Source organism: Equus przewalskii, chromosome 6 (genome assembly GCF_037783145.1).
Source record: "Equus przewalskii isolate Varuska chromosome 6, EquPr2, whole genome shotgun sequence".
Classification (NCBI taxonomy): domain Eukaryota; kingdom Metazoa; phylum Chordata; class Mammalia; order Perissodactyla; family Equidae; genus Equus; species Equus przewalskii.
The window spans coordinates 37,940,882-37,956,513 of record NC_091836.1 but is presented as its reverse complement, the minus strand read 5'-3'; the positions used below and the strand labels follow the sequence as shown (position 1 = coordinate 37,956,513).

Sequence of the window (15,632 nt, the reverse complement as noted above, 5' to 3'; positions counted from 1 at the left end):
TCATAAGGCTGGCATCAGTTTATGATGCCAATGGGGCTAAGGGTACAGATTCCCAGAAGGCCAGCTTTTCACAGAAAAGGGTTATTCTATGGATTGTCTAATTCTGTCAAACTTCCAAGGTACTGGCCCTGGGAACGACAATGCAGGGATAGACAAACCCTATTCATTGCCTCTGAGGAAACATCTCTGTACACAGGCTGCTGATGTTGGGTCTGCCAGGTGAGTAGAAGAATTAGAGTGACATCACTTAGTAATACCATGCCACTGGTAAATTAATACATGAATGGGATGAACACTATAGATATAAATCATTGAAGCAACAGAAAATGAAACAGGGTGTAGTCTTCTGCAGAGGAAAAGACACCTGCACAGCTCTGAGATTACTAAAAAAGCTATTACTACTGGCTGAAGATTTTGTGCAATTGTGTGTGTGTGTGTGTGTGTGTGTGTGTGTGTGTGTACATAGTGACCAATGTCCTTTAGTCTTCTCAATTTGTCACAAAACAACAAGCAAAAGATAGACTTAGAAAGACTGTTTTAAGTACAGGCCAAAAAAAGAAGTCATGTTTTTCAAAACAAAACAAAAACATTATTCTATACCTACATAATGCAGCTGGTTGTCTAAAATGAATGAAAATAGGAGATTTCCCATTCTAATCCTAGATGGTTGGTTCTTAATCTGCAAATCTGTTTATCAAGCTTCAGACAGAATGAGACTTCTCCTAGAGAAGACTAAGACTTTGCTGATAGCCTGAGTGTTGACTTACAACTTGGGGATGTTTTCTGAAGTTTGAAGTAGGATAAAGGCCTCAGTCCATTAGAAATACTGCTTGGTGCTTTGTCATCATAAAAATTTTCCCAACTTTTTTTGTCGCTAGGGCAACTCAGTACTAGCGTTAGACTAATGTTCCATTTCTAGAAAATAGCCTTGGTTTAAATCAATCACTTTCTAAAACCAAAGCCAACTTAACTGGTTGACCCCAAACAGAAGGAGATATTGAAATCCTAAATCTTATTCAAGACCTACTTTCCACAGAGTCTGGAAGGTTGGTCCATAAGATATGTTCTAATGTATTGAATATATTTTATTTAAATAGTCAAATATTCAATTATTAAAAAAATTGAAATAAGAATTCACCCACCTGTCCTGGTCTGTAGAGGGGCCTATTGGCTATTTAAGTAAAATATTGTATTTTTTGTTGCCTCCTGGTAATGAAGACCTTACTTGTCTACAGGAAAAGAAGGATTTATTTTGGAAAACAGTTATGTAAAAATCCTATTCAAAAATTTGGAATTTTTTTACAGTACGGAAACAATTTAAGATGGTAGTAATACATTTTTCATTAAATAACAGAAGTGTCTTTAGTCCGAAGTACCAGATTCTTCATGATTTTTTGTTTAAAGCCTTCTCGGTCTGTTTCTGTTTCTTTCTCTCTCTCTCTTTCACACACACACACGCACACACATACACGCTGCCTCCAGGATTCTATAATTCATAATAACGTAATGAGAGCAACTAAAATCTTCATGGTATAGTGGAAAGAACACTAGCTTGAGGGCTAGAAGCCTTGAATCTTCACTCTAGCTCTGTCCGTAGCTGGTGTGTGATCTTGGATAATTCACTAAGCAAATCTGGGCCTCAGTGTCCTCAATCATAAAATGAGAATATCAGCTAAATAATCTCTAAAGCACTAAAGTTGCAAACCTGCAAACTTAAATTTGAACAGCAGCAGAAGTGGAAGGCAGCTTTTTTGCAGAAATTATTCACAAACAAACCAGGATTCACCATTTGGTTATTACCTGAGGGGAGCAATTCTATATGGTCAGGGGGACAGATAAACTGATGAGTCTGTCTTGTCTGGAGTTCTCACGAACCGAGGTGATATGAAGGTTAAAGGTCGGGGGAGGGGCTGCACTGTTCAAAGTGAAGGCAGCATCCCTTTTTGAGGACAGAAGTCAAGTCTTTGTCCCAAGTATTCCTCACTCTCCTGCTGAGTCCTGGGATACCATCCTAGAGTTTCTGGATGGGACAAGCATGCCCACTCAGTGATAGCCTGTGCTCCTGGCCTATCTGACACACGGCCTGGGCTCTCTGCTGATTTCCAGAGCCCGGATGTAGCTCAACCGCTCTTTCCCGTTTTGCTCTCCCATCATTTGCTGCTTGGACGGTGCTGCCCTTTTCTGAGGTAAAGGATGAAAACTGATGGTAGTTTTGCTCAGTTGTGACTCTGTTCAAGGTACCCTCCCTGACCATCCTGGCTGATGCAGCTCCACCACTTTCCGTCCCCTAACCTGCTTTACTGTTCTTTGGAAGACGTATCACACCCCGGACATAGAGTCATGTATTTACGTGTCCATCACCTCCACTGGAGTGTAAATTCCAGCAGAATTTTGATCTCTGTTTTATCCTTAAAACATAAAGCAAAGCCTTGGAACATAATAGACACATAATTAATATTTGTTGTATTGATGAAATATGTATTATGGCAAATCCAGACCATGATTTGATTTTTTGACCAATTGATCCCCATAAGCCCTATTCCCAAGGAGAAATTCAATCAATGCGCGTTCAACTAAAGTACCAGACTTTATTTGATCCTTACTGTGACTTAGGGCAAGAAGGTACTTTGGCCTCATTTTATAGATAAGGAAACAGAGACTCAAGGAGCTAAGTGCCTGGCTGCAGAGTATGCAACAACTAAGTAGAAAGCTGAGAATGAACCCAGGTTTTCTGACTCCCAGTCCGCTGTTTATTTCCCTGTTTCCCTATTTCATTCACCATGTCTGCACCCTCTCTGACTGTTTCCCCATCGTTAATGGCACCATGTGTACTGAATCAAGCTCCCATAGATGAAATAATTAGATGCAATTGAAACCCGCCTACAACTAAGACGCAGTTTTTGAAACCAGGTCGTTTCTTAGAGCAACAACCAGTACCACGTGCTTTTCAACACTGATAATATCACTTTTCAATGCTGATAATATCACTGTGGGGTGCAGGGGCAGGGTGGGGCGTAAATATCGCAAGTTAACTTGTCTGTAGCAAAAGAAGAGTGGAATGGCTCCCAGAAACTTTGGTCCTCCCAACGTGATGCTCAGAGGAGACATTCTTGGACAGGAGAAGCGAATGTGATACGGAAGTACTTATCATAACAGGGGCAACGAGATTGAGATTTTGTAGTCACAGAGTTGTGCAAGTTATGCATAAAATAAAGGGCTTCTGCAAAGAAATCCAGACTTGCCTGACATCCTGGACAAAATACCTCCTCAGTGCTGAGACCCATAGGTATTTGGAAATATGGACACGCCTTATATTTGAGGAAGAAATACACAGGTGCACAAAAATCACATCCCAGAATTACTCAAAGATGATTTGTCAAGGCCATTCAAACTGGGAACACACATTCTGGATTTGTGTCTAGAAATTAGATATGGTATACAGTGTCTTCAGATCTCTATCAGTATAGACAGGACTTTGTGGACCTGTAGGTACATGTTCGTGTAAGAGCATATGAGCATGATATTTTAGGAACAAAGAGGATTGGAAAGATACATTGTAGAGGTAATTTAGTCCCCCTGTTTCATTTGCACAACGATTTTGAAGCTTAAACAGGCTTAATGGACTATGCATTCCCACATGGAGACCAGGAGTCAGCTGGCCTCTCCTTGTCCACTGGCCTCTCCAAGCACAGAGGGAGTGGGGTCTGGGAACCCCGAGATCCAAAGGAAACTATAGCTTTCACACAATTTAAATATCAAAGTATACACTAAAGACACACTCCTTCAGAGCTTTGGAGACTGAAGATAGCTTGAAAACCACTGCTCTGAGGCTGAGTCTGCACAGCCAGCTAAGCTGGATGAGAGACAAGGGTGCTCCTGGGGAGAGTCTGGAGGGCCTCACAGGCTCCCGCCACCCAGAGGAGAAAGAAGACCTTTACTCCCATCCTCGGCATGAGGCGCCAGGGGCCTGGTCTAAGCCTGTTCTCACTGCCTGCCATGCCAATCCCTATGTTGTGTATCTAAAGAAGTTAGCACATCCTGGGTACACAGACCACAGCTTCCTCCCTTTGCTGAGGGCCTGTGCTTAGAGGTCTGAGCATCGTGGAGATATTGCTTCACTTCTCCTTAGGGTGTCCACATCAAGACCCTGGAGCCATCTTACCACCCTTCCTGATCAGAGGGGGGCCTTCTAGGTAGGTGGTATGTCCTTACGAGGGGGAGTTTTCTAGAGTGCAGCATCTTATTACTAAGGCAAGAAGACAGAGACATTTGCATGCACGCATCAACACGAAGAGAAACAGGCATAAAATGACCAGTGACCACCCACCCTCACTACAGGAGTCCTCTCTCACCCACTCCTCACCCACACACTCTAAAGTGGAGGAACCCAGACTCACACAGGCTCCGCTCAACCCATTACAATCACTTATCTCATCTCCAGATTTTCAAGTTCCTTTTGCTGGTGCCTTTTACCTAAGTCAGCATATTTCAAACTTTCAGAGAGAGAGAGAGAAAAAACCTTAGAAAATAAAAACCACTACCCCACCCAAATGATAAAAATCTCTTGATTCTCCAAGCCCAACATCTTAGCCCTCTCTTACTCAGCCCAGGGTAAGGCGTCGGTTTCTTTGGGTTCTGGGGAATGGCTGGCTCTGCCGGTCCCCACATCACCAGCCTAATAGTTTTTCCAGACCCACGGTTGCTTGGTGGTGTGCGACAGCCTCGGAGCCCGCTTCTGGCCCCATTCATTCCTCTCAGTCCTCTAAGGCCAGTCACATTAGGGGGTGTCCCTCTTCTCTGCTCCTGGCCCCACTTCCCCCTTCCAGAGGAGTAGGCAGTCAACCCTCCTGAAGTCTGACATGAAACCCAGACCCTCACCCGTCTCTCTGCGCTGCAATTTGCAAACCAGACCCAGGCGTGAGGTGGGGTGAGAGCCCATCAGGGGTTGGGGAGTAGGATTTGGCAGGGCAGTCCCGGGGTCTCCGACTCAGAGCCAGCCACCTTAGAAGCGGCTCGGCTCGGAAGGGCGCGGGACCCTCTTTGAGAAGACCCCGGGAGCCCTTGCCCTGGAGCCAGAGCCCGCCCGGGCGCGCAGTGCGGGAGCCGGGCGCAGAGGAGCGGCGCGGACCGAGGCTGTGGAAGGATATTTCTGCCGGAGAAGCGGCGAGGCCGGCCCGTTAGTCCCGGGGAGCCGGCAGCTCCCGAGCGCCGAAGACCGGGCAACAGAAGTACCAAGAGGAAGGGAAACCAGCCCGCGCTGACATGTAAACAGGGGCTTCCATCTGGAGGAGCAGGCTCACACAGACCCCCAGACATACTCACTTGCACCCCGATCCGCCTGCAACCAATCCACTCGCCCGCCCGGGGGCCCACCAGGCGGGGACCCGAGCTGGCGGCGGCTGTAGCTCTCGCCCCCGCCGCCTTCGGCCTCGGGTGGGAGGAAGCCGGCCGCCAGGCGAATGCCCAGCGCCGGGGCCAGGGCGCCCTGCTTGCCGGGTGGAGGGGTGGACCCGGAGGTCTCCGGCCTCTGGCTTCGATCCACGCCGGGGGTCCCCAGGCTTCACGCCGCCCCCGCCCGCAGCCCCGCCGGCAGCGCGGTGGGAGGGGGCCGGGCTCAGCTTTGGGGCAAGAGGGGCGAGGGAGATCGCCTTCGGCGGGGAGCCGGGCGGATCGCCCCCGCGAGTGAGACTCGCCACCGAACGCGGGAGGAGACGGCGCGAAGCCGGGGCGCGGAAGGAAGGGAGAGTGGCCACGTCTTCCGGGACCCCGGCGCCCCGCGCCCAGTCAGCCTGCCTCCTCGCCTCCCTGGCCGGCCCCGCCGCTGCGCGCCCACTGCCCCGTCGCTTACCTTAATAGTCCCGTCCATTTGTCCAAGTCTGCAGCCGAGCCCCCCAATATTCCACACATTGACCCGGTTACAGCCTGACCTCGCAGCCCCTTCGGATTAGCCCGGCGCGGCCTCGCTGGCGCCCTGGGCCCTCCCTGCGTGCCCCCCGCGAGCGCCCTGCCCTCGCTCCCCTGTGCACGTTTGTTGTTGTAGCGGAGCGAAAAAGAGACAGTTAACCGGATGAAACTTTTTTTCAGCTAATTTTGGGAAGTGACTTCACTTTGCGAATCGGGGAGGAAGTCCTATCTCTCTCTCTTTCTCTCTCTCTCTCTTTCTCTCTCTCTCTCTCTTTCTCGCGCTCTCCTCTCTTCTCTCCCCTCTGCTCTCTCTGGTCTTCCCTCCCCCAACACCCCCTCTTCCTCCCCTCGGCTGGTCCTGCTTTTCGCATCACTCACAGTATATAAATATACGTGGAGATGCCCAGATACATTCATGTAGTGCGCACACAGGATGCTTGCTGCTGGGAGATAAGAGCGAGCTGGGAACAATGCCGGGGTCTACGCCCGGCGCCCGCGCCCTGATTCCCGCAGTCTGCACCCCCGGCACCCCCAACACCTTCCCCCCGAAACTCCAAAACCCAACGTCTTTGGCCTCCTTCCTTTTCCCGGGACTGTTGGCTGAAGGTGGCCCTCCTGACTCATTCACTTTCCGTTTCTTCCCACAGATAGGTTCATTAATGCTTTTTCCAGCCGGAGTCAAACTTTTTTGGGGGTTGGAGGGCGGGAGAGATTGCTCGCGCTGGGGATAACCTGGAGCCCGCTGTCCGGGAAGATCCCGACGCAGACCGAAGCAAACCAACCATTAAAGAATGCATCCAATGGGAACTTTTCCACTCAGGCCCACGGCTGCCGAGAGGCGGCCGACTCCCGGAGCGGCTCACTTATCCACGCGGACTCGGGGCGGTTTCGGACGGACTCCGGCCGTCGGGGGCGCAGACTCGGTTCCCAGCGCATTGTTAGCAGAAGGGTGCCCTCGGGGCGGCGCGCCTGGGCCCCTGCTCCTGGAGAGCTCCCGGCGCCCACCGAGGGTGGGGACTGGCGGTACCCTCGGCCGCCTATCCCCACCTTCTAGGTCAAACCCCTCGCGCCTACCCGGACCCCACGGCCCAAACCCCGGCACTCAGGCCAGAGCCGCCTATGCAATGCCACCCCTGGCTCCAAGAAGCCTACACTCCAAGCCTGTCAGCAGGTCTCAGGAGCGCAGCATGCAACATCGCGGCACAGACTCGGACTTCTCACCGGGCGAGACCCGGGACCCCTGCTCCGGACCATCACCCCCACCCAGCCGTGAGGCCGTCCTCCCCTCGGCCCGCCTAGCCGGCCCCGCCGCCCGGAGCCGTCCCCGGTGCCCCTGCAGTGCTGCCGCACGCTCCAGTTGAGGCAGCTACAGGAGTCCCGGCGCAGCGAGGCGATTCCTCGGGCGCGCTCAGCCTAACTCCCTTCTCCCCGACTCCCAAACAGGTTACCTTGTCCACGCTCTCCAGACCACGCTTTGGACTTTCTCACTTTTATTTAAGAGTCGACCCGGGGAAGGAGGAAAAAAATCCACAGGAGATCCGAGTCAATTGGAAAGAAAAAATTTCAAAAGGGTGTCCACGGCGGCGAAAAAGGTGACATTAATTCTTTATTTCTTCAGGAGCAATTGAGCCCAAGAGCTCGCTCGCTTGGCTCCCTCCCTCCCTCCCCCCACCCGCCTCTCGAAATTAGTCTCATCAATTCAGCTCCAATTTTGGGTTTGAATACAGACACGGGTCTGAACGTGACCAGACCTGGAGTGGCGGGTGCAGCCTGCCAGCAATTGAGACTTGGTGTGTGTACGGAGGAGTGGAGTGGGGGTGGGAGAGGGAGGGGGTGGGGTGGGGTGGGGGCCGGGCCGACCCCCCCCCCATCTCCTGTCTGCTTCTCAATCCAGGGGTCTGCTCCGGGGCTCCCCTGGGACCGCCACATCTGGTTACCGCTAGCGGGGTCAGTCCCCCCCTTTGCCTGGGGCCACCAGTTCTGGAGTTCAATTAAAAGAAATCAGGCTTAACCCCTTCCTCCCCTCGGCCCGGCAGCCCGCCTTCTCACTCTTCCCTCAGCGTTTCCACATGCTTTCCAGAGAGGAAAGAGGTTAAAGGGAAAGGAAGAATGAATTACATCCTTTCAAACCCCAAATTGTTTCCTTTTCAGCCCAGACTCTGCCGACCTTCAAACGACAACAGGGCTTTCAGGAGGGTGCGGGGAGACAGCTTCGCACCCGGACCTGGCCAGAAACCCGGAACCCGCAGCCGCTCTGCCCCTCTTTCAGGCAGAGGGGACTCCGACTTCATCACCGGGAGGCCCCCCGGGTTGCTGGGCAAATCCTGAGCGCGGTGATGGCCACCCCACGCCAGCTGCAGCTCCCCTGTCTGCACACACTCCTCCCAGGGCTTCAGGAGGCACATCTGCGCTGAAACCGTTGGCTGAGTTTCTCTTCCTAACTCCTGTTGCGCCTGGCAAATGCCATTGTCTTCACTGCGCAGATCAGTACAGTCACCCCAACATCCCTAGCACCCCCAACTCCTTTTAGCAGGAGATGCCTCTCCCATTGGGAGTGCTCAATATGAACTAAAATGAGGACCTGTCCTCCTCTTTTAGCTGAGGAACTCAATAGCACTTTCTGTTTCTGCCTGTAAAACCAAAGCTATGCCAATTTCGTAATTTTGAAGATGGTGATGGTGGGGAGGGGCTGGCATAGGCATAACTGTCACCCCCTTGTGACTCACCAGCTGGCAGTGGTGCCATGCCTTTTGCTATTCACCAGCCCCGCCATGAGAAGCTTCTGTCCATTCACAAGGTCCTCTGCCCAGAAAGAAGAACCCCGAAACTCTGAATAGCTCTCTGAGGGAGTATAAGATTGCCTCCATCCGGTGTAGACATGCTGGGGGGCAAGTTTGCCCACTTACGTAACACTGGGTTTAATGCTCAACTCTATGGCTGCTGCTGCTTTTTTTAAATCCCGAAGGGGGAAAAAGCCCTAACCAAACACAACAGTAAACAAGTTTGCCCTGTTTAATGTGGTTACCACCAGACATCTGGAAAGATGGTTTGATCCTGGCAGCTCACATTGTTTTCACGAGCAGCCAAAGAGAATATTTTGAATGTTTGCATTGAGACAAATTGATAGAGAGCTTGTGGTGAGGCCGCTACAAATGAAAACTTTCTTGGAGTTGGTGTGTGTGTGTGCGGGGAGGGTTTCTCCTTCTCTCTCCTCACATTTCTCCCCTTCCTCCCTTTCTCTCTCTCCTCTCCCCTCCTCCCTTCTCCTCTGGCCTAGCTAGGGACTGGTGCCCTGGGCCCACACACTTGCACACACCCTCTTTCCTGGCTCATCAGAGACTGTGCTGCCTCTCCCTTTCCCAGACTGGGCAGGGCTGGTGACCAGGAGCTGGTGCTGGGTACCATCCCTGCCACCAGCCCCACCTGGCTTTCAAGTCAGGGGAAGCTCACAGCTAAGGAAGCTTGCCAACATTTAAAACAAAAGCTACCCACTGGGAAGTCGGGGGGGGGGGGGGGGGGGAGGGCAACAAAACAGCCCACCTCACATTTCTAAGTGTAGGGTCACTTATGGGAAGCATGCACAAAGGGGCGAATATTCAGCAAACATTTGGATTCGGAGCACTTTCATTGGAACTTTGATGGGATGGCTTGCCTTGCACCATCCGCACTTGACAATATTTTCAAAGATGCGGAAGTCCTGCTTCCCCCGGGAGTCGAGCGGCGGGGTGAAACGTGTCTTGGCTCGCTCAATGTCAGCCCTTTTGACCCGGTCAAGACTTTCCAGACACGGCTTCCCGGGCTTCTTCGGTCCCAGCCTGGGTTGGGGGTGGGAAAACGCGACAACTGTTGCCCGATCCCTGGGGTGCCTCAGGACCTCGAGACGGTCCTATTGCTTGAAACCCTGAAAGATGCCAGGCCTGGTAGAGCGTCTCGGGTGGATCCTTCCCCCTCGGTCCTCCCTCGTCCCCCGCCCCTCCGGTCCAGCGCGGGCTCGGCGGGTATTCGAGCTGGCAACTGGCGGGTGGGGGGATGGGGGGGGAGTGAAGGCGGGGGAGAGGCGGGGGCACGGGGGAGGGATGGGCCAGCCAGCGCCAAAACTCCAGACTGCGCAACTGCAGCTTCAAGTGTCTGGCCCCTCGCTCGAGGCCATAATTAATTTGAGATTTATTTTTATTGGAGAACTCGAGTCTCGTCTGACCTTAGCCAAACAAGGCAGCTCGAGCCGCCCCTGGATGCGCTTGAATGCCGGGGAATATTTCTGCAGGAAGGCTCTGCAGGCGCGCCTGCTTTGAATTTGTTTCTCAGACTTCATCTACTCACAGATTGAAGGAAGATTTAGAGCCTCTGCTCGCCCTGCCCGCTCCCCACGCTCGTTCTTGCCTTAGCGCCAAGCGGGTTCAAAACGCAACGTGGGAGGCCGCTGTGGCGGGAGGGCCGGGGCCCGGCAGGCTCGGGAGGGGGGCGTCTCCACCCTTCCAGCCCCGGGCGCTCCCGGGCTGGTCCCTAGACCACGCGGCGTCGATGAGGAAACCCCAAGGGAGTCCGAGGCTGACCAGAGAGCGCAGGCTGACAAGAGGTGGAGACCAGCCAGGTGCCAGGACCCTCACCCAGTGGTGGCGCCTAGATGGGGGCCCTGGGGGAAGGGAGAATTCCAGGCTCTCCGGTCTCCCTCCGGCCTGCCTCCCAGGCATCCGAAACAGCATTCATTCTAAGTACAGACGTATGTCCTTGAAACGCCGCTTAAGGACCTGCCAGCCAGATGCTGGCCCTGGGTCGTATTGCCGTGAGCATGCCTGGGCTACCAGCCTCCTTTCGTCGGGTGGGGGTGTCACCCTCAAATGCAGCATGGGCGGAATCCGCAGGCTGGTTGGTGGGGGAGCAGCGGATGCGGGAGACTCGCAAAGAGGGAAAGTGGAGGACCCTGCCAGCCTCGCGTGGGGCGGGCAGCGGCCTGAAGGGATGTGCTCTGCGCGCTGGGGCTGAAAGTGCTTTGCATGGTGCAGGCACCGCGCAAGTACGTGGTCGGGATTACTCCATTGGGTCTCCTGCGCCCTCCACCTTATATCTGCAAGTGGAGCGTGCTGGTTGACCGTTCCCACTGGGGGACCTGGCGGCTTGGGTTTGAATTCTTGCTCTACACCTAGCAGCTCTGTGGCCTTGAACAAGTCCGTTAACCTCTCTGTGCCTCAGTGTCCTCATCTGTACATTGGCGTTATAATACGACGCACCTCAAAGGACTGTCGTAAAGATGAAATGAACCTTTAGCACTTGCCTGGCAGTCAGTACAACTTTGCCCTTATGATTTGTATCTTGGCCCTGCCCCTTGCAAGCTGCGTTACATTATTCCCTCAATGCCTCACTTCCTCATCTGCAAAATGGACTACCTCCTACGGTTCTTATTAATATTAAAGTCAGTACAAATACAATGCTTAGAACAGGGCCTGGCAAAGGTAAGCATCTTTACGTTACCACCATTGCTCACCTACTGCGTGTCAGTGTCTTAAAGTTGCCGGTGATCCCCCTTTGCCTGTCCCTTGCTCCTTCCAGCCTCACATCCTTCCTGAGCGCTCCCCTCCGTCCCTCCCGCAGCTCTTTGCCGGTCTCAGAACCCAGATCGCTGCCGGGTGGAGGGGGCACCCCTGGCTCCTGAGGACCTGGCTCGGCCGGCTCCTGGGGCCCGGGCGCCTAGGCCCGCGGTGTTTGTCAACAACCTCGGAGCGGGTGCCTGACGCAGAGTGGCAGGGGCTTGGCAGGCGGGGACTGTTTGTGCCCCTCTGGCAAATGGTCGGCGTAGAGAGCCGGCGGAACAGACCCAAGATTGTCCCTGCCACGCAGACCTTTCGCCGTCATCAATGCACCCCTTTGTGCAACAATACAAACTTTGTGGCTGCTGAAAAATCCATTTTTTTCCCCTTGAAAAGAGCTCCTGCGGTGAGTGGCTCCTCTGGAGGCCCACAGCTCCCAGACTGCCGCCTCTCCCCCTCCCCCGCCAGGGCCGGGTCTGCTTTCTCTCTGACCCTCGACCTGGGTCAGGTTTCTGGGCTCCCACTTGCCTCTCTAGGGTTCGTCATCCCCGAGGTTTTGGGTCTCTAGGTGTGTGCAGACCCGGGGGTCCGTGTGGTGGGAGAGAGACTGCAGTTCCCCGCTCCGAGGCCGTCTGCAGCCCCTGGGACAGAGCTATTCGGCTCGGCTCGGAGAGAGTGGGGGTGGGAGGCGTTACAGCTTCCTCAGCCTCAACCGGACACAGCGAACCTGAGCGCGCTGCAGTCTGACTGTGTATGCTCTGCCTGGCCCTGGGAGCCATCTGTCCATCCATCCACTCACTGATTATCGTCACATTGATTCACTCATTTTTCATTCATTCATCGCTGATTAAACGCCCTTCCCGGCCGAGTCTCCAGGACCTGGCTTCCCCAAAGTGACTAAAGACTCCTTCAGACCTCAGGCGGGGGTAGGGAGGGCGGGAAGATGCTACCATGTGTCAACAAATTTCCCGTTAGAGAAATAGGAGAGAGTTGGACGCCTAATTGGCGCTCCCTGGATCACATTCGAGAGTCCCCATCCCATCGAGGCGCCCGCGTGCCGGCAGACGGCCCTCCTGGCCCTCGCCTTCGCGGACGCTGGCGGGAGCGGGGCTGGGGCGCGCGGGAGCGATGGGGGCCCACTCGGGGGAGGGGTTTCGGGAAGGAGAGGGCGGGGCCGGGACCTGCGGAAGGTACGGGTAGGTTTGCCGAACCGCGGGGGCCTCCCTCCCCCTGAAACGGGGAAGGTTCAGACAGTCCCCGGCGCTGGGCCGATGCCCGGCCGCAGAGAGGCAGCGCCTGGGCGGCGTGAGGACCTCGCTGACGTCCCTACTCCGGGCAGGGCCTCCAGGTCCGCACCCTCGGCCCCGCCCCGCTGGCGGATTTTCATTAAACGTGTAACCCAGATGTCCTGGCCTTGGTTTGTTTACATTCTTGGGAACTGTTCTGGAAAAAAAAAACAAAACCCTTCGATATGATGTCAAACATGGCGATCTGCGCTTTCGAGGCGCGGGTGGGGCCAAGGAAGTTGGGCTTGAGGACGAAGGGGTGTAGAACCAGTAGGAGAAGCGCATCCCCTTCGCACACCCGCTCACACACGCCCACAGGCATACATGCACACACGCGCACATTCGCACTCTCACACGCCCGGACACACAGACCCTTAACTCAGCGAACTTGCTGTGCGCCAGCGGCCGGCGCACGGCCCACCAGGACCCGACGCAGGCTCACGGGTCCAGGGGCTGGCGTCTCGGCTGCCCGGCACAGCCTACACCAGGCTCACTCACGTCCATGCTCCCAAACAGAAGCGGCCAAGAGCGTTACTACTCCACCAAGGGTTCCCGCGGGTCTGCGCCACCCTCTTCTGCTCGGGAGCGCCCCTAGCCTCGGCCCCGTCGGCGGAGAGAGCGGCCTGCCACCCTCCCGCCCCGCTCGTTTCCCCGGGAAAGGGGAAGGCACCGTAGGCGGAGGGGTGGGGCCACGACGACGACATGGGAACTGGGGGTCATTACCTGTTTAAAGATGCTGTCATGTCTTACCTTGACGTAAGACGGTGTGTCAGGGACTGTCTGAAACATCTTGGTTTGGTGAGGAGGGGTCGGGAAGGCCCAAGAACCAACCTGGATAGGAGAAATCTCAGTCACCCTCGAGTGGAGCAAGGGTGAGACGGCGGGGAGCGGGTAGGGGTGATGGAGGGGGAATGCAAAGGGAGAGGAGGACTCGGGAGCTGGGAGGCTCCATAGCCTGGACCTGCTAGGGAGGGCCGGAGAGGTCAGGTACCAGTCGCCCTCCCTGTGCCTCTGCCCCCAGGCTTCAGCCTAAGGGATGGTGAAGACCAAAAGCCAGCTCAGGCCGTTGGTTCTCTTCCCGCCTGCCTCAGGGCCTGGGTAGCTTCACGCCTGGGTAGTTTCACACCTGGGGACGCCATGGCCCATCCTGGCCAGAGGAGGAACGCCAACTAGGATAGACGTAGGTCTCCTCTTCCACACAGCCCCAGGCCACAGGCAACAGATATTTGCAGAGCTGCCAATGCTTGGGCCCTCTGGCCATAGACCTTCTGCCTGACTCCCCCACCAGCCCTAGGACTCAACCAGGGTCCAGCTGTCCGCTCTTCCCTGCTAGGGGACTGCGTGGGGAGGCAGGCTGGCTCAAGGTTCTGGAGGTCTATGGAGGCCCCTTTCCTAGAGCCCCCAGCTTCTGGAAGAAAGCAGGTTTGCGGGCAGAAACCAAGACAATGGATGAGGGACCTCGTTTTTAGTGGCAGGGGAGATGGTGTCTGAGGTCTGAATATTTGGGCTGGACACAGCAAAAACTCTAGGCTGCCAGGTGCCTCTGCGTGAGTCTCTCTGTCTTGCCAAGTCTGGCGTCTGTCTCTCTGTTTCCCCTTCCTTCCTTCTCTTAAAGCATCTTTAACGTGGCAGGGTACAGCTTCTCCAGCAGCCAATGTGTTTCTGATAAACCACTTTTCTCCCTACTAACAAATTCCAGCTTTTTGGCTCCTGAAGGCACAACAGACACACACTAGTTCAGGGACCAGGTATGTTTCTCTGGGCTCCTAGTTTCCCATTTACTGCCCCTTCTCCTGCTACCCTTGCTCCTGAGTCTCCCCCATTTGTTTTGAAAGTCTGAGTGAAATTTGCAAGAAAACAGAGAAGGAGGAAAAAAAGGAGAGGAAAGAACACAGTGGAGAGAATGAGAGAAAGAAAGAGCCCCAGAAAACCTCACATTCCCCAACTGCAGCTAGAGCAGACAGCCAGTGGAAGGAGGCATCGCTTGACCCTGCACCCCCCAGAGATCTCACACAAACGAACACTTACCTTAAGACACCCTTTCCTGCTAAGCCAGCAGGAGCGGAACTCAGGCAGCTCCAGGATGTTCAAGTTGTTGGTGCAGATTCTCTGGGCTGGGATCCCTGGCAGTGCGGAATTAAACCTGCTGGCTGCCTGGAGTCATTGTGCCTTCCTTTCCAGCGCATCCAGGCAGACAGCCTCAGCCCCTGCGTGTCCTGGGGGCTTTGGGAACACTCAAGTTTGTCTGTGCATCCTGCAGCTTTCTTCTCCGCTGCCTCACTCCAGCTCTCTCCGTCTCACTCCCTCTTCCTTTCTCTTTTCCCGTCTTTTAATTTGATTTCCGTTTTCTTATCAATATTTCAACTGCCATCTGATGAATTGTTCTAATGGACCGCCACCCATCTGCCCCCAGCTGCTTTTCCTGAAACCTCCCTGTGTTACTAGGAAATGTCAAGGGACACTCGAAACCACACACATAAATGTAAAGACCTACAGCTATGTAAAGCCAAGAGGAGACATGGAGACCCAGGCCTTCTGTAAACTGATTATTTAGTTTCAAATCATTGCTCTGCAAATAATCATTCTTTAGACTTAAACAATATGAGTGAAGTTCTCTTTGATTTTTCAAGCCCTTAAGTTTTTTCCTGCTTAAAGGTGACTCCTTCCTCCTGTTTGGTCCTCCCCAGGAAAAACCTCCTTCTGACCCATGTTTTCTAAGCAGCATCTAGAACAGCAAAGTGGATTGCAAATGTTAGAGAAACAACCCTATTATGGGATTTTAATTTAAAGACATACACACATTTTAAAACGCTCTTGCTAAAGGGTCGTTTCTGGGTCCTCAAATTTGTGTTTTGTTGAAATTTGGAATTTTGCTCATTTCTTCACTTCCACTTGTAGACCTGGCCTTAGATGGGGC

General features: G+C 54.0%; 1 protein-coding gene and 1 long non-coding RNA gene across 7 annotated transcripts in view; one reads left to right on the top strand and one right to left on the bottom strand.

Moving 5' to 3' along the window:
* The window catches only part of FLI1 (Fli-1 proto-oncogene, ETS transcription factor), a 120,642-nt gene extending 105,616 nt beyond the window's left edge, over nt 1–15,026 (bottom strand). The window contains exons 1-2 of one of the 6 annotated variants that reach the window (XM_070623409.1): nt 14,744–15,026; nt 13,466–13,546 (exon numbers count right to left, since the gene is read on the bottom strand). In XM_070623409.1, coding sequence (XP_070479510.1) covers nt 13,466–13,504 — 39 coding nt within the window. In that variant the 5' untranslated portion in view covers nt 13,505–13,546; nt 14,744–15,026. Of the gene's footprint in view, nt 1–5,322; nt 5,824–5,848; nt 6,566–7,352; nt 7,810–8,630; nt 8,733–13,465; nt 13,547–14,743 lie in introns of those variants that run through there. The other 5 variants (XM_070623412.1, XM_070623411.1, XM_008520900.2 and 2 more) reach the window with 5 other exon arrangements.
* Nucleotides 7,359–8,836, top strand: LOC103551406 (uncharacterized). Its single transcript, XR_545006.2, has 2 exons — nt 7,359–7,496; nt 8,056–8,836. It is a non-coding gene; the product is annotated as an uncharacterized lncRNA (long non-coding RNA).
* Nucleotides 15,027–15,632: the final 606 nt, after the last annotated feature.